Source organism: Accipiter gentilis, chromosome 6 (assembly GCF_929443795.1).
Source record: "Accipiter gentilis chromosome 6, bAccGen1.1, whole genome shotgun sequence".
NCBI lineage: Eukaryota > Metazoa > Chordata > Aves > Accipitriformes > Accipitridae > Astur > Astur gentilis.
In genome coordinates this window covers 24,864,654-24,886,826 of record NC_064885.1, presented here as the reverse complement: position 1 = coordinate 24,886,826, position 22,173 = coordinate 24,864,654, and the positions used below count along the sequence as shown (strand labels likewise).

At 40.8% G+C, this 22,173-nt stretch overlaps 1 protein-coding gene across 11 annotated transcripts in view; it reads left to right on the top strand.

Moving 5' to 3' along the window:
* Positions 1-22,173, top strand: part of DOCK10 (dedicator of cytokinesis 10) — a 166,641-nt gene that overhangs the window by 38,934 nt on the left and 105,534 nt on the right. Inside the window, exon 1 of one of the 11 annotated variants that reach the window (XM_049802822.1) lies at positions 10,500-10,661. The exons of 9 other annotated variants lie outside the window; for them this stretch is intronic. In XM_049802822.1, the coding sequence (XP_049658779.1) occupies positions 10,560-10,661 (102 nt within the window). In that variant the 5' untranslated portion in view covers positions 10,500-10,559. Of the gene's footprint in view, positions 1-10,499; positions 10,662-22,173 lie in introns of those variants that run through there. One more of the 11 variants, XM_049802825.1, reaches the window with a different exon arrangement.

The following is a 22,173-nucleotide window of genomic DNA, read 5'->3' as shown; positions in this document are numbered from 1 at the left end:
ATTCAGGCTGTGACTCTGTTTTGGCTTTTGTACTGCTTGAGTTCCTCTGGCTATTGACCACCGTTAGCTCTTTGGTTTTAAGCAAGGGCACAGCCCTTTAGGAGGTGTAGTGATCTAAGCAGATATCTAAAAGCCTGTTTGTTGTCAGGATTATCTGGTTCCTTGGCCCTTACAAGTTGCAGTTGGGTCTCCTTTTAACTGGCCTGTTATGAAAGAAACCAAGTCTCTTGTTGGCTGTCTGCTCCCAGGTGTTAGACATGTGCTCCATAACACATCCTTCAGATGAATGTGAGCAGCATATGCGTGGAAGATACAGGGAAATAATCCTAACCTTGAATCTGATACATCCAGTAGCAATCATTTACTGTTTCTGTGCAGACTTCTAATGAATACATTTTCCAGTATTTAAGATATATCATGTATTTTGTTGTTCGTGATGCCTCTTATTCTTCGTGATGACAATTTGTCCCTTGTAGCACCTGATTATGTTTCTGCTAACAATGTAGCAAAGACATCAGTTGGGGAAGGACGCGCGATTGGAGTGTTTGTGCATCCGTCACCTGCTTTTGTTCAGAAACCCTCCAAACAAGCAGCTCTGACAGATAGCGTGCTCATTCCTCAAACACTTGTATAAATACAAAATATTTTAGCAGAAGTTTTTCCTATAAAAGTGAATCCAAGCCTGGAATTGTACCAATATGTTTTTACCTTACTTCTCAGAATCTAATTGAAACTGTAAATATTGGTTAATATAATTTGAAAATGTTTTCACTATATAAAAAAGCCAGTTCTTGAAGAATGCACTAGAAAGGCCCTGCCCAAATGAAATGTTTGAGAGATGAGTTGACATAAAAGTTTGTACAAGCTCCCACCAAGAAGTTTCTTTACACAGTATTTTTAAGCTGCCAAAAGCTTTTTTGCATACTAAGTGTTTGCCAATTTTCCTTTTTTAAACTAAATCAAAGGCAATTTTAAGTTACGTGAGCCTGCAAAAAGAATCTGAATTGGTAGCTAAACATTGCTTTTTGTAAAATGCATTCAAGAGACAACTGTATTTCTTGGAAATATTTTCACAAAAGGATTTGCTCCTTGAGTCAGACTGTGTCTGCAGTGTTTCAGGGAGAACAAGGAGCTGAGTGAGGAGGAACTGCAGCAAATGCTGCTTTATTTCCCATCCACATCCTTTTCTGGCACTTGTTTATGCTTGGCTGTAGTGTTGTATTTGTAGGAAATCAGAAGTTAACCTCTTAGTTTCTGATTTCCTGACCAATTCTTTTGTATCCAGCTCAAGTGGTGCTTAATAGAAATAAGAGTCAGGATGTTCCAGCTATTTCTAGGGTAAGAGGGAATTTTCTGGACTCTCCAGAATTTCCAAATTAAAAAAACCCAACCAAACAGAATTTCCAAATTAAAAAAAACCCTCTTGGTAGAGAGTCAGGTTGTCAATGGCCAGTTTAGGTTTTGATGATAAGCAAGAGTGAAGGTGCAAGCGCTTGTCTTTATGTTGGATACAACGAGCAAGATGTGGGAGTGGGGAGAAACATGAGGGCAGGAATACTGGCTTACACTCATCTCATTGAAAAAATCATCCAGAGAAGGAAAAGGAAGAGGAATCACTATGACTCAGCTCTCTGCCTTGCAGAAGCTGGGACCTGTAATCTTAGAGCAGTTTTAGTGTGTTAAGAATGACATAGTTTTGGTCCTCCTTTCCAGCTCACTGAGAAATCATAAATAAATTTTGCTTTTTGATCTGTCCTTGGATAGCAGAGTTCCATAGCAGCTTCTTGGGAGGGCTTTAATACCTTGTACAATTCAAAACAGACTTATGGGAACTGAAAAATCAGAGAAGAATGAGGAGGCTCAGGGAAGTTAGTCCATGACTACGTATGTAGATGAAGACTGGACCTGGACTGGCCTGAAAAATAACTATGAGGGGATATGATGGAAGTCATAAAAATCAGGAATGCTCAGAGACATGTAGACTCTGCTTGCAGTTTCTTCTCTCGACAAGAGAAGTTGGGATCATCAAATGAAACTAATGGGGGACAAGGTTGGAAGAAAAAAATTCACTGAATTAATATTAAAACTGGATTTCCTTGCCACAAAATGTGTAGCATCTATAGTGTCTGTGTAGGTTTGAAGAATGACTGGAAAAATTCATCAGAGAAGTCTTTGAGAACTACTAAATATGCAGATGCCATCTCAGGCTGGGAACCTGCATGAGTGGAAATTGGAAGTGTGTTCAGGAGAAATACTATTATATTGACTGTTCCTGAACTTTTACCTAAGCATCTGTAGATTCTCACAGGTGCAAAGTCTAGGTTAAATGAACTTTCATCCTAGCCAGTATGACCATGATTACATAAACTGGTATTTAGTGTGGCATCCAGGTGAACATTCAGTACTTTGGTACTGAAATAGTATTGTACTTGGCATTTTTTTGCCTCTTACACATGCAAGTATGTCAGCTTGATTGACTCTGCTCCCATGAATTATTTTGCATTTGTTGCAGGTTACGGTCCCTGTGCGTGGGCCTGTATTGCAAGTCTGCTGGTGTGCAGTACCTTGTCTGTGCATCAGGAGCCAGAGCAGTCCACTGGATATTCCTTGCTGTGAGGTTGGGATAACTGAAGGAGTAGGACTCGATAGATTATATTATGTTTCATTTTTGCCAAGGCTGGGGTTATATTTAGTTTTAATAACTTTACACAGGCTTTCACAAACTGTAGGGTTTACTCTGGGATCCTAACCACTGCCACTTTTGCTGGAGTTTTTTTACCTTCTTATTTTGGTAATGCTGAAGATTGCACGTTCGTTAAGTCTCAATGAGGATTAGCAGTTTTTAATTAAGAAATTAAAAACAAAGCCTAGAAAGGTGAAACAATTCTCTGGGTGTACAGAAAGTTATGTCAGAGTGAGAAATACCGTATCAGGTGTTGGCACTAGGTATTAGGCTACACCGTTTTGCTTTCTGTGTTCCAAGAGATTAGTAAGAGAAGGGGACTGTGAAAAGGGTGCGAGTTGTCTTTTCCTCTTTTCCATTTACCAAACTTAACTAATGTAAATCTCACTTGCAGGGCTCTTTATTTCACTGCTTTTTGATAAAATAATAAAATAATCTTGCTTATCTGTTTTTGGAATTTGAGTGCTTTTCTCTCTTCCAAAATGCCATTATTTAGCTTTCAATTATAGGATCCAGATGATGAATTATTATATGCAGTTGCTTTCTTAATTGCTTAAGATACCCACAGGCACTAGAAGAGAGTATACAGGAATTTGTAACATTGACTATATGTTACAAGTATGTGATATCAAACACAATAATGGTTGTACAGTCAGCTTGCACACATATGGAGGGGAGTGTATTTTAGTACTTAGAAAAAACAATGAAGCGAATCCCAGGGTATTTTGTATCAATATTATGGCATTGTAGATGTTGACTGTGACCTTGAGTAAATGAGTGAGTTGCCTGATCTCCTTTTGCTTCAGTTATTCCAGCTGGAAAATTGGGTGAAAATGTGCATTCTCTTTATAAATGAGATGTCTGATCTGAGGTTTTCTTGGTAAAGAAAAAGAAGACTCATTTCTGCAACGTAGTGTAGACATGAATAGCAAGTATTAGAATTACAATCAGAAAAGCATGCAGCAGAAGCCAAAATCACAGCAGCATCGACGTATCTGGAGATAGTAAATTTAGATTAATTATTTAATCACCTGTTATGGCCCTTCATCACTGTGTTTTGTTACCAAAGGCTGATTCCAGTCCAGGTAGATGAAAACACAAGGGTAATGTTTGTTTGAAATTTCCCAATGGATCAAACTAAAGAAGAAATTAAACTAATTGTGTGTTTTGCTTTTGTACACATCAGCAGGACAACATTGCTAATAGAAAGTTTATTTTTCCAACCTAATTGCTGGTGTAAGAAGCAGCATTTTGTTTGCTAAAGAGGGTAACTATAGCCCTATTTCTATCCAATCTGGGCAAAAATACCCGGAACACAAGCCCGTGATGGCTGCGCTCAGTTGTGCTATATGTGAGTCTGCAACGCTGCTGTGCAACAGGGACTTTCGCAAAGAGGACCAGCTGGTCACACCATGGCACAGTACCAGTACCCCCTCTCTTCTTGCTCCCCCAGTGGCTGCTGTCTCCAGAGGGCTGATAGGGTAGATGAGGAACGGCTGCAAGCGTGAGATCCATGATACTGGTTTTCTCTAAGTGATACTGTGCGGCCATAGCTGGAGGCCTTTGGGGTGGCATCAACAGGTTCTCCAAGGCCCTTCTCCGTCTAGTGGCAAGGGAATGTATTATATTCGTGCCAGGTGCAGGTGGGTTTCCCGCTTGCAAAGCTGCTGAAATGATGCTGCTCTTGCATCTATGTTCTTGTGGGGTTAGCTGGTAGAAACACTACTGCGGCAAGGTGTGTGCGTGTGGAGCGGTGTTCCCAGGCTGTGGGAGAGGAAGGCACTAACTGCTGCTGGCCCAGCTAAGCCTGCTTCCCAAATGGGAGAACAGCAAGACATTTTTTAGGAGCTATAAAATCAGGAAAGGGGTAGTAAGTGGCTTTTGGAGTGTGGACGTTATCAGCGAACTCCTGTGAGTGCTTACAAGGCCATTTTGAGGTGATGAAATACACGTGCTGTAAGGGCCCTTGAGTGGGGTGTGTGAGATCAGGCTGGGAGCTGCCAAACTGTGCTCCTGTAGGCCTTCTCCTCACCCTCCTCAGGGGAGACTTTCAGCCATGGATGAATCTTACCGGCTCCGGCCATGCACAAAAAGACCGGCCAGTGCAGCCCGTGGAGGGCTTGTTGACACCACCGCTTCAACTAGAGGGTGTGTTTAGCCTCTCAGGCAGGGCAAAGGAATAGGGCAGCCTCTCGCAAATTGGTTCTGCGTGAGTGCACTAATATCTGGGGCGTGAAGTGAAGGTGAAGGCACAGAGGAAGGAATCGCTGAGATGAGCGCAGTGTCAGGATAGGAAGAAAAGAAATGGATTGACATAGGTGGAGTTACTGGCATGGGGGACTGTTGTCTGGAAAGATCTGTTAGCAGAGCTCTGGCAAATACAAGGGGCTTCGTTCCCCTGCCTTGGAGAGCTCACCCTGTGTGTTGATGTCACTTTTACCCTGACGGATTCCCGGCTCTTTGCCTGGTCAGAGCTAGACGTATGGATTTGTAGGCAAAATGCAAACATCAGCTATTCTAATGACTTCATGCAGGGTTTGTCTGCGAATGTTGATGTTTCAGCTTAAGTTGTTAGACCATAAGTGGAGTCACATTTCTCAAAAAAACGGTGTAATTCACTTCCAGTTGATTCAATACCAGAGTGACTTTGTGAAGGGTTGCTTCATGTGTTTGGGTTTTTTATATGTAAAACTAAATTGGTTTACCTTTCTGTTTAAATTGTTTTGGTTTTATATTTTCACCCTCTTTAAAAAAAGCAACCCCCCCAACATTTTCAAAGCACAGACCAATACTGAACATTTAATTTCAAAAGACCATCTCTTATTAATACCCCCCCGCACCTGGCCTGCCAGTCTTTGATGACAAAGGGATTGGGAGGGAGGTAACTAGGGCTTCCTGCATCATCTGGTAGCTGCTCTTCTTTCTAGTCCCAGGGTAGTGATCTGCTTTACCTGTCCAGCATGAAGCTTTTAGGAAGTGCAGTTTTTACATGCACTCACCAACACTACAGAGCATGCACTATTCCTGATGCCTAGAAGACACAGATAAGACAAACGTGGTGTACAGTCGTTGACACCTCAGTTTTAGTCTCACAGTCCCATTAGTAGGTTTTTGGCAATCATACCTGAAAATAAGTGCAGTACGTTGCCACTCACTACAATCAATTTCCTAGCAAGCACTCTGACCACAGAAAGGGTGGCAAATTATATCTAGTACAGCTTGCTTTGTCCTAATGCATAACTGATTTCTTGCAGCATTGCCCTGCCGTGCTGTTTGGGGTGTGACAGACAGCGATGGTGGGCTTGCTGGGGGACTGTAATTGAAGACCAGGTGAGGAATATATGGAAAGCAGCATCAGTATGTATTAGTACAGCTTATCTACTGGCACTGCCTGCATGCTGTGGGATATTAACTCTGTTGAGTGTACCAGTGAGGTCTCCAGATTTTGTGACTTTTGCATCCTACATCCATAATATGGGATAGAGAAGGCTGGAAGGCTGTGAAGTAAGTTTTTTGTGTTTTTTTTTTTTTTTTTTTAAATAGAAATAGTGGGAGAAAAAAAAAAAAAGCCCTTTGACCCTCTGCAGGGTAGCATATTTTTTCTTCTTATCACTGGTACCTGAGCTGATAGCTGCCTGCTGGCCATGTGCTAAAGTCATGGTTGCAAAGTGCAAATTGTTTCTGTTTCTGTTCTAAGGGCTGGGTGTTTGGCATGGCTGTCATCCTTCGGTGTGTTTTTCAACAACTTTATTGCCGTGGTTGTACCAGGAACTCTGACATGCTGGAAATGCCACAAGCCTGTCGAGAGAAGTAGGCAGGTATCTTTATCTGCACTCTGTCAAGGGGTGAAGCATTAAGTTTGTCAGCCAAATTTCTCAGTACAGGTCTACACTGCAGAGACTGCCAGAATGGTAGTGTCACTGTCATCATGGTAGTCTTAGTTTATCAATGAAGCAAGTTTTGTTATGAGAGGCTTGTCTTTAATTTCAGAAAAGGCATAATATACAGTTGATGCAGCTTGTTCCAGCGAAAGGAGTTATCTTACTGATTAATGAAACTATCTTGCTCAAATCTATTAAACAAAATGCCTGAGTCAGGATTAGGCACATAACGACTATGGATGAGCAATTATTTATATATACGTGGGCACAAGTCAAGACGATGTTTTTGACTTGTACTCTGTTTGTACATGTCACCATTGCTCCCAGACAGAAGTCCTGAGCTGAAGGGAAGCATTCATTCCCTGAAACTTGCTATGAATTCAATCTTTGCATGTGATTCCATGCTCGCCCCACCCCCACCCCCTGCCAAATTGGGGGGGGGGGGGGGGGGGGAGATGCCAGTGTGGCTAACTGAAGCTTCATTTCTCAATCCTTCTTAGTGGGAGATGGTAGATTATATTATGTTAGAAGGACTGTATGGGGAATTCAGTATTTGCTACACAGCAACTCAAATATTTAGCCTGTTTTGGAGTGCCTTTTATGGTAGTTGAAGATACAAAAATTCAGTCCATAAAGTGTGTATCTTTGCTGCTAGCAAAGCACTAGTGAAATTCATTTTCCAATGATTGCACGACATACTGTAGCAGTGGATTAGTTTTGTCCAGCAGTACATTTTTACAAATTGCTGTATATCATAGATTCAAACTAAGTCAATGAAGCATGACAGTTAATAGATTTAAGAGGGAAATAAATTAAGTTGGACAGAAGCTCTAGAAGAAATGTAGGAAAAGAGAATAAAAGAAGTTATTAAAGAACTTGTGACCCCTATCGGAAAACTGAATGCTAGTGGCTCTGAATCTAAGGGAATGCATAGCTATTCTTTAACAGGAGTAGAGATATCATATGTTATTATTTTTCCTATCTAGATATTAGCAAATTTCTTCAAAATGCTGGGAACAGATGAAAATCTTCAGCAAAGACAGCAGAGCAGAGGGCAATTAAACCCTGAATTGACTATCTTACATATTTTATCATTTTTTTGAAGTGCTTCAGCATCCTTATTTTGACTACACGAGTCTGATACAGCAGTACACAAACCTAAGCCAAGGCTTGTGGATTTCCTGTGACCAAATACCTCTTTTCTTGGTATAACTCGAGGTATGGATAATACTTCTCACCTTATAAATAATAGTTCTGAATTTAAAAGCAGCGCAGGAGCTTTATTCCTATTAACATAAGCAATTTTATGATCATCTTAAAGTACCTGATATCTTTAATTGAAGAGATAGGGAAGTCTTTGAGGAAAAATTAGGAAATCTTTTACAGTCACACTGATGCTAATGGGGTTTACTTTGTAATTCTGCTACAGGACAAAGCATTATTAGACATTTGACTGGTGATGTTATTCCCCATTACAAGTGTAGAGCAATTTGCATTCAAAACCGATCTAAGAAAGTGGAATCTTTATTTGCAGTTGTTTACTATTCTGTTTAGATCTGTGTAAATGCTGTAGCTTATTTGTTATTTCATCGCTTTTTAATGCCTTGGTGCTGAGAAAATATAGTGCTCAGTGCCTTTAGCATCGAGTCTGAAAAATGGGCTGTCAGAGATACGGAAATAAATGAGGTTTAATAATATCAGGAAAGAAAGTCCTGTGGACAGAAGATACTCAGTAAATTGGATAAGGACCAGCTGCAAACTTGAAACTAAGTTCATCCTTTGGTATTATTTGGGAGTAACACAAGTTCATCAAAGTTTCAGGAAGCGGCGGTGAGCCTGATGTTGGTGGAAAGGATGCCCTGGAATGGCTCCTCAGTGCTGCTGGAGACAGGAAGCTGGGAGAGCGCCTTCCGAGGGAAGGACAGACGGAGCTCCGTTTGTTCTGTGTGACAGTTACAGAAAGGAGCCAATAGGTGAAAGAACCTCTGAGAGGAATTGATACCTGCTTAAAGTTAAGCCAGCAGAGCTGATGGAGCCAGCATTAAATATAACTTCTGGCAAGGACCTCTTGTCTTGGCAGCTGCATTCACTACATTACATGAGAGGGACTTGGGACTCAGTACAGATAGCATGGAGGTTTAAGAGAAAACCAGGGTGATTCCGACTTGGTTAATGTTGCGGTGCTATATTGGTAGCCACTTTAAATGTCTGCATACCTTGGCAAAGGGTTTCTGTTGTCTTTTCTGTTTTCTAGTGCCAGACACAGATGCTTTTCACCGCCAAGTAGGAGTACAGTGAAATCTGTCTTAAGCAGTTGCACAGCAGGCTGGTAACGCTCAGTTTAAAGGAGGTGATCTTCTCAGAGGCAAAGCTAAATGACGAAGATAATGATGAGATGGAGTTTTAATTCATGAAGTTGCACCGTGTTTTAACTGTGGAAGACGAAAGCAAACTAATCAGACCGATGTGTTGTTTTGTAGTGCTCAGGTCAGACATGCTGGGCTCAGGGTGACTGCTCTCCTGGCATGGAAATCCAGCATGTGAAACAATCATGTGGAAATCCTGCAGAGGTTTGTTACTTTGGATCAAATGTTACTAACACTGAAAAATGCGTCAAAGCGTTCATAGAACTCAGAATTATTTGCTGGAAAGAAAAAGAAAAAAAAATGGCACTCAGGCTAAAGTTGCCAATCTCAGAGTACTTAAGTTGTTAAAAAGATGCTTATTGCCCTATTTGCAAAGAATCCATAATGAAAAGGCAGAAAAACTATCAATTTGTCTTAGTTATGCACCCTCATATTAAGTAAAAATAAAAAAACCACTAATGCTTGACACATAAAGGCTATGTGCACAGGGGATTGCAGCTTTGCTGCTGCAGCAGGATGAATCCTTAGCTGGAACAAAGGAGAAAAGGGTCTGTGTGTGCGCGTGCACATGTGTGGGCACTGAGAGGGTTTGTTCCGTTTTAAAAGACCTTTGTGCCCTGCCAGGCTTCAGACAGCTGAGCATTGGGCGAGTCTCCTACCTTAATTAAGAATAGTTTGATTGCCTGTGTCACCGCTCCCGTTGCCTCTGCGGTTCTGAGGCACTGCGTGAGGGGCTCCTAACCTGTCAGGGTGCTGCTGTGATTGCCCCCATGTGGGGCAGGGGAGCTGCTGTGATTGCCCCTGCATGGAGCATCTGGGGAACAGGCTCTGTCTGGCAGCTTTTCTCTCACCTGAGGTGGGAGCTGGGTTGAAGCAAGCAGTAATTTTTCTTAGTTGGCAGGTGACAAGCACTTTTAAAACCAGGTTTTTACAAACCAAAAAATGTATTTTGGATATTAGCATATAAATTTATCTATTTTTTCCTTTTTCTAACTGTCTGCAGATTTAGGAATTTGCAGGGTGCTTTCTCTTACTGATGTTTCACACCACTTTGAAAGGGGAACTGTTACCTCGGTGCAAAAACGGAGATGATTCTGGGCCTTGGCAGTACGAACCTGTTGCTGTGTGCTCTGTGATTGAAGGCTGCTACCAGGGGGCTTGGTAGGAGGTGGTTGTTCTGTGAATGCCTTTTTTTAGCTTGCAGACATACGTGCACATGAAGTAAGAGTGCAGCTGTTTTGGCTTTCAGATTGGGGAGAGCGGTGAGGAAAAAGGATGTAATGGGTTTTGAGACAAAGGTAGATGTTCAGTTGCAAACTTTTTTTTTTTCTACAACTTCCTATTTTCATTTGCATTAGAGGCGGGGGCTGGGTATATCTATGGTTTAATGAGACTCTCTCGCCTTAATAGCAGAATATTATTCACAGGAAGAAATGAGTTACTGCTGGTTTTCTTCTTCTTCTTTCTGTTCAGTTACTGTGGATACAGCATGTAAGTTTTAGACATACTTCCCCCTTGAACAGTATACGCAGCTTCCAGTTGTTATGCTGAAGCTGCTGAAAGGAAGAGGTTAAAGGAGCACATTTTTTAAAGAGAGATCTGTTTGCTGCTTGAATTCCTACGGATACAATGAGCTTTCGCGGGAGATTCAGAAGGGAGCCCAGTGAACTGCGGAGGAAGAGAAGAACCATTAGGCGAGTGAATCAAGGAGAAATTCACAGATTAAGCTGTGTGAGTATGCACCCGTTCTTCCATTTCTTCTATGAAATTGCTAAGAAACTACAGGTGAAACGCTCTTCGGACTACATGTAGGAGAGAGCAGGATTTATTCCTTGGTGTGTACGTGGGACTGACTGAGTCTCGTCGACCTGTATGATGAGGTACTGAACATTGGAGAAAGATTACTGAAGTCTGAGACTGAAGCATGGGTAGTTCAGGAGTTTACAGAACTCAGGTCCATTAGGGAAACTGTTCTATAGCATCACGTTGTCAATCAGACACGTACTGATAGGAGCATTGTGTGATGGTCTCTCTGGCGCCTGGTAACACATGCTTGGTAGTTCCATGAAAATCCATAATGCTGCTTCGGGAGTAGAAAGTTACTCTGTGCTATTTCACATCTCGTCTATGCTATGGGCAATCTGTGCTTCTCAAGGCCAGCAGGAGGAGGAGAAAGCCACTGTCCTCCTGCAGTGCAGGGAGCAAATGGAGAAAGCCTCAGAGCCCTCGTTGGAAAGCTGGAGTGAGGCTCTGCCCTACAAGGTAGACGGCAGCTTTGCCGGTGATGGCTTCTGGCGAGGACTGCGCCTCCCAAACTCTGCTGTGTGACACTGGGCAGCTCACATTAACTGTGTTGTGCCTAAGCTTTCCTGACTGAAATTGAAACTGTGGGCAATTTTGGGTAAAACGCCCAGAGCCTTCTGTTGAGAAGCGTTAGGCAAGTACTGGTTTTCAGTGTATTCTCTTAGCTTGAGAGATTACTTTAGGTGTTAAACATGTAATGGTTTCCCCAGGAAAGACTGGGAGGCAATGAGTCCTTTTCTTCATGGCAAAATGTGTTTGGTTTCCTTCTGTAGTTTTGTATATCCAACTACAAGCTGTGTTTGTGTGTGCATGCTGGAGGCTCTTTCAAGGCTATTCTACATGTCCAGTGTAATAAAGAATCAGTGATAATACACTGAAGATTATTCTCATTAACTTTTTTTAAACAGGCAGGGAAAGAACTTTGCAGTTTTAACACTTGGTCACAGATTGATTAAGATGGTCTGTGGCTCATCTAGGATAGTGTTTTGGGTTTGCTTGTGACTAGCTGCCATTCTGCATAGATATTTTATATGGAAATGGATCTTTTTGACAAGGCTACTTTACAGTGTCGTTCTCGCTGTCCTGAGCTATTGGCACACAGTCAAAGATAGCAAGTTTAAGCTTCCTGATCTTGGGTCCCAAGAATGAATGCTGGTGGTGCTGCCGAGAGCATCTAACCCTGGCAGTTCACAAGACTTTGGTAGGAGGCAGGCCCTGCTGCTTGACTTACCCTCTTAAATCCTGGTTAAGAGGGATTTTTGTCATTATTGTACAAATCCTGACTATATGTGAATAGTGCTCACCAGAAGTGGTTAAAGCCTTACAGGAAAGTATGGCTGGAAATAAAACAAAGCCTAAATAGTAAAAATAAATCAGCAGCCTGCCGGCAGATGAAGAGGAATGTATCTGTTCATTTTTGCCTGTATCCTCAGATAACAGAAGCTGAGAGTCTGTTCAGTTTAGTGGTGCCAAAGAATCTTTACATTGTTGTGATTTCTAAGAGTCATTAAAGTATATCATACCCTGACCTAAAACTTGGAGCACTTGTAACTGTGTGCCTCTTTCCTTTAATTGGGAAGAGGTAACGCACCTTTTTTCATCAGAGCCTTGTGGTTCACACTGCACTTCCCGTGCAGTGGCCACTGCTGTAACGTCAGGTTTGTAACTCGGGTTTTCAGGGGAATCTATCTGCTCTGATTTCTTTTCTTTTCAGACGTAAGATAGACTAAGATGGGGTCACTGTGTCATGTTATTCTGCGAGCATATTTCTCAATAGCTTGTTTAGCCCCTAGGAAATGCAGGCACACTTGGCTTTACTTTTGTGGCTTGTGACCTGTGTCTTTCTACCCAATATTTCATAATTGGAGCATGTTAAATCTTTGGCCTACAGGCACTTTTTGCTATCAACCAGGAGCCAATCTCTCCTTCATGCATCAGTCCTCTGCAACTCCGATGCTGTAGCTTTCATAGTGGTGTTAGCTCCCACTGCAGCTGTAAAGGCTTTTTTATATGGGAACCTTTTTCAAAGAATGCATTTCTTAATAGACTACATTTAGACCTGTATTTTCTGTAGGTGGACTTGTATTATTTGCTGGAAACGTGGGGGTTTTTTTGGTAAGACTAATTATGATCTGATTAGTTTTAATTGATTGTAGTTTGTTGATTGAGCTCAGTGTGGTTGACCAGATTTTGCTCTTGTTTACGTTGTGTGTGTAAATGACTTGATAGCTAGATAATTGATTGAGAAGGTGGTTGACGTCAAGGAAACAATTACAATTTTTAACATCATTGAGAGAGCTGAGTTTATAATGGTCATGTATAGATGCTACTGATTTTTACAGATGAAGCCTCTGTAGAAATACTTACAGTTATTTACTCAGATACGTAGCATGAAAAATATCTCTAAGTCATGAAGAGATAAGTAAACATAGTGTAGGTAGAAATAGGGAGATATTCACTGAGTAAAATGAAACAGAACAGCATATATGAGATTTGCCCTATGGGACAGTGACTTTTTAGTAGGTACTCTCTAGAAGTCAAATGGTACCTTTGAAAAGTTTATTTAGAGCAAATGCAAATGTTTTTGTCAGTTATTTTTGCTTCAGGGGCTTCTGAAGTGGCTGAGCGCCTTTCAAAAAAGCTGTTTGCTCAGTCTGCAGGTCTAGGACTTCATACATCTAAATTTTAGTATCTAAGTGAAAATGGGCAATGTAGTTTGCTTCTGCGCTGTGTTGCAACTTCATCATCAGACTTACAGTAGTGATCAAAGTCTTTAGCATCAGAGCACGATCTAATGAACAGATATTAGAGTTTTTCCTTTGGTCCTGAAAAAAAAGTCTCCTATGTACTCTAAAAACAAAGTCTACTAAAAAGAAACCTTTATTTTCAAAGTAAATAAAAATGTTTTAAAAGACAGTTCTGTGCTGTGCATGTTATTATGTAAAATACACCCCTGTTTTAGCAACAGGTCTGTGCTAGATGAGCCTTGTGGCAGGTGAGCTAGGAACACCTGGCATATCCTTCCTTCTGTCCTTCCCCTGAACCTGTACACTGAGGACTGTGGGTAGATCACTCCATCTCCCTTATTCATCCAGTTTGCACAAGGAAGGGACTGGTTTGGTCTGATCTTGTTGCTATAACCATTTCTATTATTGCTGTATAGATGCTGTAGGTGTCAGAGCGGGGTTTCTGCCTTTGCTATGAAGGTCATCGAAGTGCCGCTTAAGGGCAAAAATTGGGAGTATCTTTTTTTTTTTTAAATGTAGATTTTCCTTAGATTACAATGGCTCTATATATGTGATATTATATATATATGTGTGTGTGTATACAGAGAGTCATGTTTACATAAACATCGTACTGAAAGCTTTAAAAGCTTTGGTCAAATCCACTACATGCAGGTTGCAGGGTGGTTTTGTTAAAGTTCCTGTTTGCGACCATGAATGTGCCATCCCGAGACCGTGCTAGAAAAAGCAAACATGAAGCAAAGAGTGTTTACAGAATAGTTGAACTAGAGTCATTCTAGCATTGCCTTTGTGGTGCCCAGGGCGGGACAATTCACTTCTCCTTCTCTGGGGTGAAGTAATCGCTAATGAGGCAAGTGGCCCAGTGGAGTGCTCCAGTTCTTCGTGAGCAGGTCCTCTCCACTCCCCCACAGCTCCTATCCCTTCTTCCCAATCCTCTTCCAGCACGTCGTACCTGTCTGTTCAGAAGTCTGTATGAAGATGAGTGAATCTGGCTTTTGCTTGCTTTCTTTATGAGTATATTCAGCGTGGTAGCTTTAAAGAAAACCTTTTGTTGCTATAACTGGACTTTTTTTATGGCTAAGGTCAGGTAAGAGGAGTGCAGTGGCTGAGTATTGCCAGGTTAGAGGTCTGTGTAAATTAAACTAAAAAAAAAAAAAAAAAACCCCCAAAAAAAAAACCAAAAAAAAAAAAAACCCAAACAAAACAAAAAAACAAAAAAAAACAAAAAAAAAACCCCAAAAAAACCCAAAAAAACCCTTAAGATACTTTACAAGACTTTCTTGGTTTTCCCCTGAAGTGACCTATGGGTAAATATTTAGTCTAGTCTTCAGAAGTACTCACTATTTAAAAGCTGTCATTTTTGACATTTTGAAAAGCCAATATGTGAAATTTAATTTAAAACCTTAGCAGTTGCTTTAGAGGTATTGTTGTCAGTGGCATGATAATGCTGGTTTTAGTAATTTTCTGATTAAATGACATTTGTTTATCTCCTTCCTAAAAAGGGTTTCCAGCTACTGCATAAACACAGAGGACAAGTAAGTTTTCTTGTTACCTTGAATATTTTGCAGACTATATTGGTAGTTGTATCTAATGTCTAAAATGGCAAGTGCTAGTCATTGAAGATGCACATGAGTACATGCCCATGCATATACCTTTCAGATTTAGAAAGCACCGCAGCGAGGCTACAATGCCAGGTATATAATCAAGGTTGAGAAACAGAATTCAGGAAACGGTTATGACTAAGTCAGGCACAGCATGAAGCATCCCCTCTCTCCCCCCAGCATGGATGCTTTGCTGAACCAATAGTCCTGTGTGGCTTGCACGTTTTAACCATGAGCGAGAGAGTTTTCTGAGGCCTAGTACTTTCAAAATTCGTAACAAAAGCAACGATAAGTTCTAACTTGAGAAGTAAAAGGCAATAGAAAGAGTAGGTCACTCCCAGTTGCCTGAGAACAGGTCTCTGTGGTTTGAGTAGTCTGAACTTTGGTCGCTCATCGGTCGCCTTGCTGGAGACGTTACGTGTCTGTGTGCCACTGAAGTCTCCGATGGCTGCAGCTGGCCCATCAGTTCAAATGAAAATGATCTGAGTTAGCTCATCCAGATGAGAGGTGTTTCCATTTTTCAAATATTTAACACACTGAGTTCTCCTACGGTAATTTTTAAAGCTGGAATATATGCAAGGTAGACCTTTATAGATTTTGATCCACAAAACAATGGTAACTTCCAATGTAAGCAATGAGGATTCGTCCCGTCCCAGCTGTATTCGTCCAGAGAAAGTCTCATTTAGTCAAGCAAATCCCTTATTGGTGTCAGTCAGAATTTTCTTAGAATAAAGAGACTTTAATGAAAGAAAATTACTTTTCACTTTCTTTATTCCCAGCAGGATCTTCTACGGGTTTCCCTGCTTTTTGCACTGTTTAAGCTGATAGGTACAATAGTGTTTTGGAAACTAATTTCTGAATCACTAGGAATTTAGGGGGTTTTAATCCTTTTGTAATTCTTTGCAATTTTCTCTGTACTAGAATCTTGTGGGAACTGGCAATCCCCTTAATGAAATTTATTGGCATGTCGGTTTCACCGCTGACACTGAAGAGTGTATCAGTGGTGCTCTGCAGCCCTGAAGGACTGGCTGGATTCTTTCCAAGTGCAATTCTCCATGATTTACTGAAAGACATGACAAATTAAACGTTTTGGACCTGACAAGTGAATGTGTTTTAGGGTGGGAGGGGGTGTTGCAGAAAATTTTCTTTGTACCCTTAATTTTAATGAATTTGTTGACTGTGGATCACATACTGAGCCAAATATAGTCTTTTTAACATGGCGAGAGAGTTTTTTGATTGAAAATAGATGCATACCAGGCCAAACAATCATAAAAATGCGAGATCTAAAGTAAAAGGAGGGATCATCTGCCTGCTGTTTCTGGCTGTGCTTCCCTGTCCTTTCCTCCCCTCTGCTTGAAATGCAAAATGTATTTTCCTTTAAGAAAATCTGTAACACTATGTGGAGTGTGTTGGGAGCAGAGAGAGGGCGGGCCTGTGGGGTGAGAGCATTTTGAGTTGATGAGACCTGTCACTCCCTGCTCAGCTGCTTGTGGCTGTTGGGGTCACCGTAATCCCCACATGGCTGCCCTGGCTCTGCTCACTGGGTACAAATGCTGCCATGGGACTTGCTGCCAGGAGCGCGCTGCGTCATCTGGCTGCTCACCCATGATCTCAGCTGGGGCGGGGAAAGGTACGCCCAGTGCAGGTACCTTTCCCATGGAAATCACCCCAGGCATCTGCTGTACTGCCTAATGGTGAATAGAGACATAGGTTGGTCCTACAGAAAAGCAAAAGTTTTGGTGACGCCATAAAGAGTGAATGGTTTTCTAGTCTCAGCTTCAGCTCCTTGAATATTCAGGCACCTGTGGCTAGCATGCCTCAGAGCTGCTGGGCAGTCTGTATCGCTAGCACGTCTGAAGACAGGGTTAAATTCAGCCTTTTTGCTATACCTCCTCCAAAAGTCATGGAGTCCTGACTGTTCTTCAGCTTCAGTTTGGACAGGCGTGGCAAAGAAATGTTTAGTTTAAATTGGCCCACCTTGGTGGAATAAAATTAACTACATATATTAACTGTATATAAAAAAAAAAAAAAAAAAAATATAAAGTCATGTATTATGCCAGAGACAGTATTTAACTGGCAAAAGGAAAGGAAGAACAAGAAGTGTGAGAAGCGCTTCACATTGATGTCATCCCAGAAAGTAATTTATCTGCTGTTGTGAGTTTTAGTAGGATTGTGCTTGGTTAATAGTATTATTGAGAAGTCTATAAAAAATGAAGGAAGGTGATGCTGTTATTTCTCAGATGCTGTTATTTCTCTTGTAAGTCTGCCCATTTCAGTATTTCAAATGTATACTAGAATGAATTGTAATTTTAGACAAACCATAGCGTGGATGAAAAATAAAATCAGAGTCCTGCTTGATCATGACCAACTCTGGCCGTCACAATTCTTTTGCCTCTTTTTATGAACATGCAGTGGATCCTCCTGTCATGAAGGTATTTTAGTCCTGGTAACTGAAGTTCATCAGCTTAAATTCTTTCTGTGTATCTGTTTCTTTAATTTTCCTTTTCATGGCATGGGGAAGAGAAGAAATTAATTTTAACATCTCTATTAAATTCAATAAATTTGAGATACTCAGGATTTGGTGTCTGGGAATAAGAAGTCATTGAAGCATTAGAAAATCATAGCATTTGGTCTAGTTTATTTTTAGAATGGGGAAGTGCTTGGGATGACTATCCAGAGACTATTGGTCTCAGTTACATCATTTCCTCCTTTAGTGAGTGTTCACAGAAATATGACTTCAGGAGGATGATATATAAGTCGTTTTATCCTATAATTACAAACAGAAGATGGGTACTAGCATCAATGCACAATGTCTGTGCAGCTGGAGGCAAGCCAGGTACTGTATCTGTTTCTGTAAAATCATTTATGTGGATATTTTTGGTCATTATTACTGGGAAAAATAATGCTTTTGTACCTAGACCAGAAGATGATGGTGATCAAGCCATACGTCACTGGTGGAATCTGGGCTGTTTCACTCTTGTGAAATTAAGTAGTGATCATCCCTCTGTGGTGTTGGCTCCGGTGCTCATTAAAGATCTCTTCACTATTGAAAAAGAGTTTGGAAAAGTTGGCTCAACAACATACAGAAGTATGCTCCACAACACTGTCAGGGTGTGAAGTAAATGGTACTCCTGTGATTGTTGTAGCATGTGAGGAGTCGGAGAGTGCCTTTTTCCTAGATGTATTCACAACCGGTTCAGTACAACTACATGTAATTCATTATTCACTTGAGATAGAGAATATAAAAAGCATTATAAAAATCCAAGCCAGCATAATTCAATCTTGGCACAGATTGCTAGGTTGGTCTGTTTCCAAAAAGAACAGACAAGTTAAATTGAGAAGAGGCAGCACTATGGTTATTAAATTAGCTTTAAATCAGCCCTACGCATTTACAATTCTCTGCCAGTGCTCGCAGGGAGGAATTTGCTAATCCCAACATCGCTGCTTCTCTCTGCCTGTGACAAGAAAACTTGAGCGGTCATTCCATGCCTTCTAGAGATAAACTGCTAACTAAACCACCTGCCACTTCCTCCCACAAATGCAATGCTAAGCATTGCAGTGCTAAGCTTTGCCAAATCCAAAGTACTGGCTCTACAAAGGATGGAGTTGGTGTCCGCATTGCATAGTCTTAAGGTTTGTAAGAACATGCAGAATTGATAGAGAGGCATCGTGTTTATTATACTGTCATGCTTGATGTTGGCAGGGAATGAACGAGATTATCTCTGCAGTAGGTGTATTGATAAGGATGGGCTATTACTTGCATCTCTGATTTACAGGAGTGGGCATAATACAATACTGCATTTTACACAGGATTTTGCTGTAATGCCACAAAAGGAAGAATTGCATTTGTCCTTGCATTAATAGAAAAACATCATCATAAATATTGTAGTGCTTTACTGAGAAGTTTTGCATTAATTTTGATAATGTCACCTCTACTTACATTTAGTTACATTTCAGATGTGTAAACTCCCAGGTAAGACTTCTCTGTTAATATCTGTTAAAATGTTTCCATCAGATCATGTACTTTGCAGCACTGAGAGCAAGAGAATTAGTGCTGTGGGAACAGTGATGTTCATACGCTCATTGTGTTTCTCTGCTTCAGGGTTTTCTAGAGTTGCATTCTTGTCTCACATAAATGACCTTGCAGCTGTCAAGGAGAATTTTTTCCCTGGAGTGTTTCAGACATCTATCGGGAGCGGCTTTTTGAGTGCTGCCAGTTTCTGAAGAGAAAAAAGAGGCCAAAGTGACATAGCTTACCCTGTCTCCACCTGCATCTGAACATCTGTGTAACATTAACTTTGAAGGAGATGTAGCTATGCTCACCCCAACCTCACAGGGATTTCCAGGAGGAAGAAGGAATACCTCTTCATTCTGCCAGCCCCAGCAAGAAGCGTGGTTCCCATTGGCATACAGAACCTGCAAATGCTGCACGTATTTATGGGTTTCCCCCATATTTCAAGAGAAGTCCCAAGATTTGTGGGATTCCCCAGCTCTTTCTTAATCTAGGACATCATTAGGAAGGTGGCTACTTATGTCACTTGCTTACTTTGGGGTTTTTTAAGAGATTTTGAACCCTAACGTTCATGACATTTCCAAGGAGCATCTGACATAGATTAATATTGTGTTGACACACCTCTGGCTTTGAAGAGTGGACATTTATCGTTTCAATGGCATGTCTGACTTATTAAAATTTGAGATTGTTACAAAACCACTAGCCTAACAGTATCTGCTCTAGGAAGGGAGAGTTCTTAGTGTAGTCAATGTCACAGACTTTCTGCAGCAAACATACACAGTTTAGTGAAACCACTACACAGGAAAAATGCCTGCATTAAATACTTGTACCTCGTAAATGTCAGTGAATGTATTTTTTCACTTTTACTTTGAGTTTTCTTGTAAGTGGTTGCTATAAGGTTTCCTACTGAAGGTAACAGTTACATTACTACAAGCTTTGTGCTAAACTTGGACGGAGTAAACTTTGTTCAGACCTAGGCATCGTTCCCAAAATGAGTGGTACAGCAGACATGGTGGTCTCAGTGTGCACTGGTGTTTTCTCTTTGTGTTTTAACTCCTTGAAACTTATGTCTATATAGGAATATTTAAATAGATACAATAGTAGATTCAGTGAAGGAGAGTCTAAAACTCATGGGGAAAGGATACTGCAGTGACTCAACATAACTTGAAAGGAAATGAGAGCAAGCTGTGCATGGTGAGATGGTTGGGTGAGCCCATTACGTTTTTGTGGGGAACTGCTGTCAGCAAACGGCAGACTGAAACCTCGCTAAAGAATACAGCTGTTACTCAACTCAAATGTTTCTTGAGCAGGACTGGATATTAATGTGTCAACTGGTATTAGCCAGGGCCAAGTACTGGCTTGGGACAGGACAAGGTAAACATGGCTAGGTTAATATGAAGTCTCATGTGTCGTAGTAGGGTGCCTTGTCTTAACCTGAACATCATGCACTGTTATACAGTCCTGTTGCAGAAACTAAATTAAACTTTAAAGCTGTTTTTTTTCCCATTTGGGCCTTTTGTGTTTTCAGTGGCCTTCCTCTAGATAAGTTTCTTTTTCCTGTTAAACAATCCCAAGTTTTATTTCTAATTCAATCTCCCCTTCATAACTCTCAGGCAAGACAGACAGCTGTTGTTGTATGTCTCCAGATTCATCTAGGAAGGAATCTAGCCCACTGTCTGTGTGTCAGAATCCTTTTTTTATTTTATTCATACAAACAGATCTTTTAGTGGTTTCCTGGGAGTTGGTAGTCAAAGGTACACCATATTTAGGTGGGTCAACTATTGCTTCTCTTTCCTCCCTCTCATCCCACAGCAACACTCATGAACCACTTTTCTTGGGAAAGAGCTTTCAAAAAAAGTTCTATTTATTACTGTTATGTGTTGATCTTGTCTATCTTTTACAAGTCTTTAATGTCTCAGCATCAGTAGACAGAGCTTGTGGCCTGTGAATGCTAAATACTAATGATTTTTAGAAGTTTATTAACTCTTAAGCTGGCAAATGGGACTAAGAGAGTTAATAGACTGAGAAGACAGTTAATAGACTGAACTGTTGGAGGAACAGCTCCAACTTTTTAAATTGCATCTCCATCCTTGGAGGTTTTCAAGACTCGTATGGGAAGTTCCCAAGCAGCCTGATCCAACTCATCCTCATTTGAGCAGGGGGTTGGAGTAGATGACCTGCAGAGGTCCTGAGTTATTCTGTGATTCTGTCATAAGCTGTTCAGCAATTGAATAACTTTCTAGGAACGTGTGTATCCCAGTGTTTTAATCTATTTTGATGGCTGTATTGCTGATATTTGATTAAACTTTTCATAGCATTTGATACCAAAGGAAGTCTTGAACTTAGGGAAGTTAGAAGGGAAACAGTGTTCATAAGGGCTAGGGAGAAATCTTGAGATGACTGTAATTACTGAAAAAACAGGAACTCTCTAGAACAAAGTCAAAAGAGGGAGACACTTGTATAGTTGGACCGTGACATGTATAATGGACCACATGTGAATGACATTATGTACATAATCAAATATGATGGAGAATCATGAGATTGCCCATTGGAGACATTTGTTTCATGGAGATGTGAAAGCTTTCTTTTCCAATACACTGTGGGTTTGGTTTAGGTGAGAGGGAGGGAAGGAAACTTTATATTAATCTGGATAGCACAGTGCAAGAACAGTGGGTAAAATACAACTTACTTAATGTCCATCATTGCATCAGACTGAAAAACTATTCTGCAGAAAAGTTTCTGCATTTGCTTTCCACTAGTGTCCTTTTTCTCTACTGTCACCTGCTTTTCCATGTCTTCTAGCAGTTCTCTTGCCCTTCCTCATTTACTCTTTCTGATGCTTAAGTCTTTCAATTAAGCAAATGTTGTCACTCTAGTACATGACTCTTTATTTGTTTAATGTATTCTAGCATGTCAGACGGGCTTCTCTTTTTCTATTTTTGGGTTGTATTTCGAGACAATGTGACTTTACTTTTGTTTGGCTGTTCCTATGGTGGTTTCTTACTTTACCACTCTTTCAGGCAATAATAGTACTATTACGATGATACTAATCCCATTTCTGACAAGAGAAACCATGGGTATGG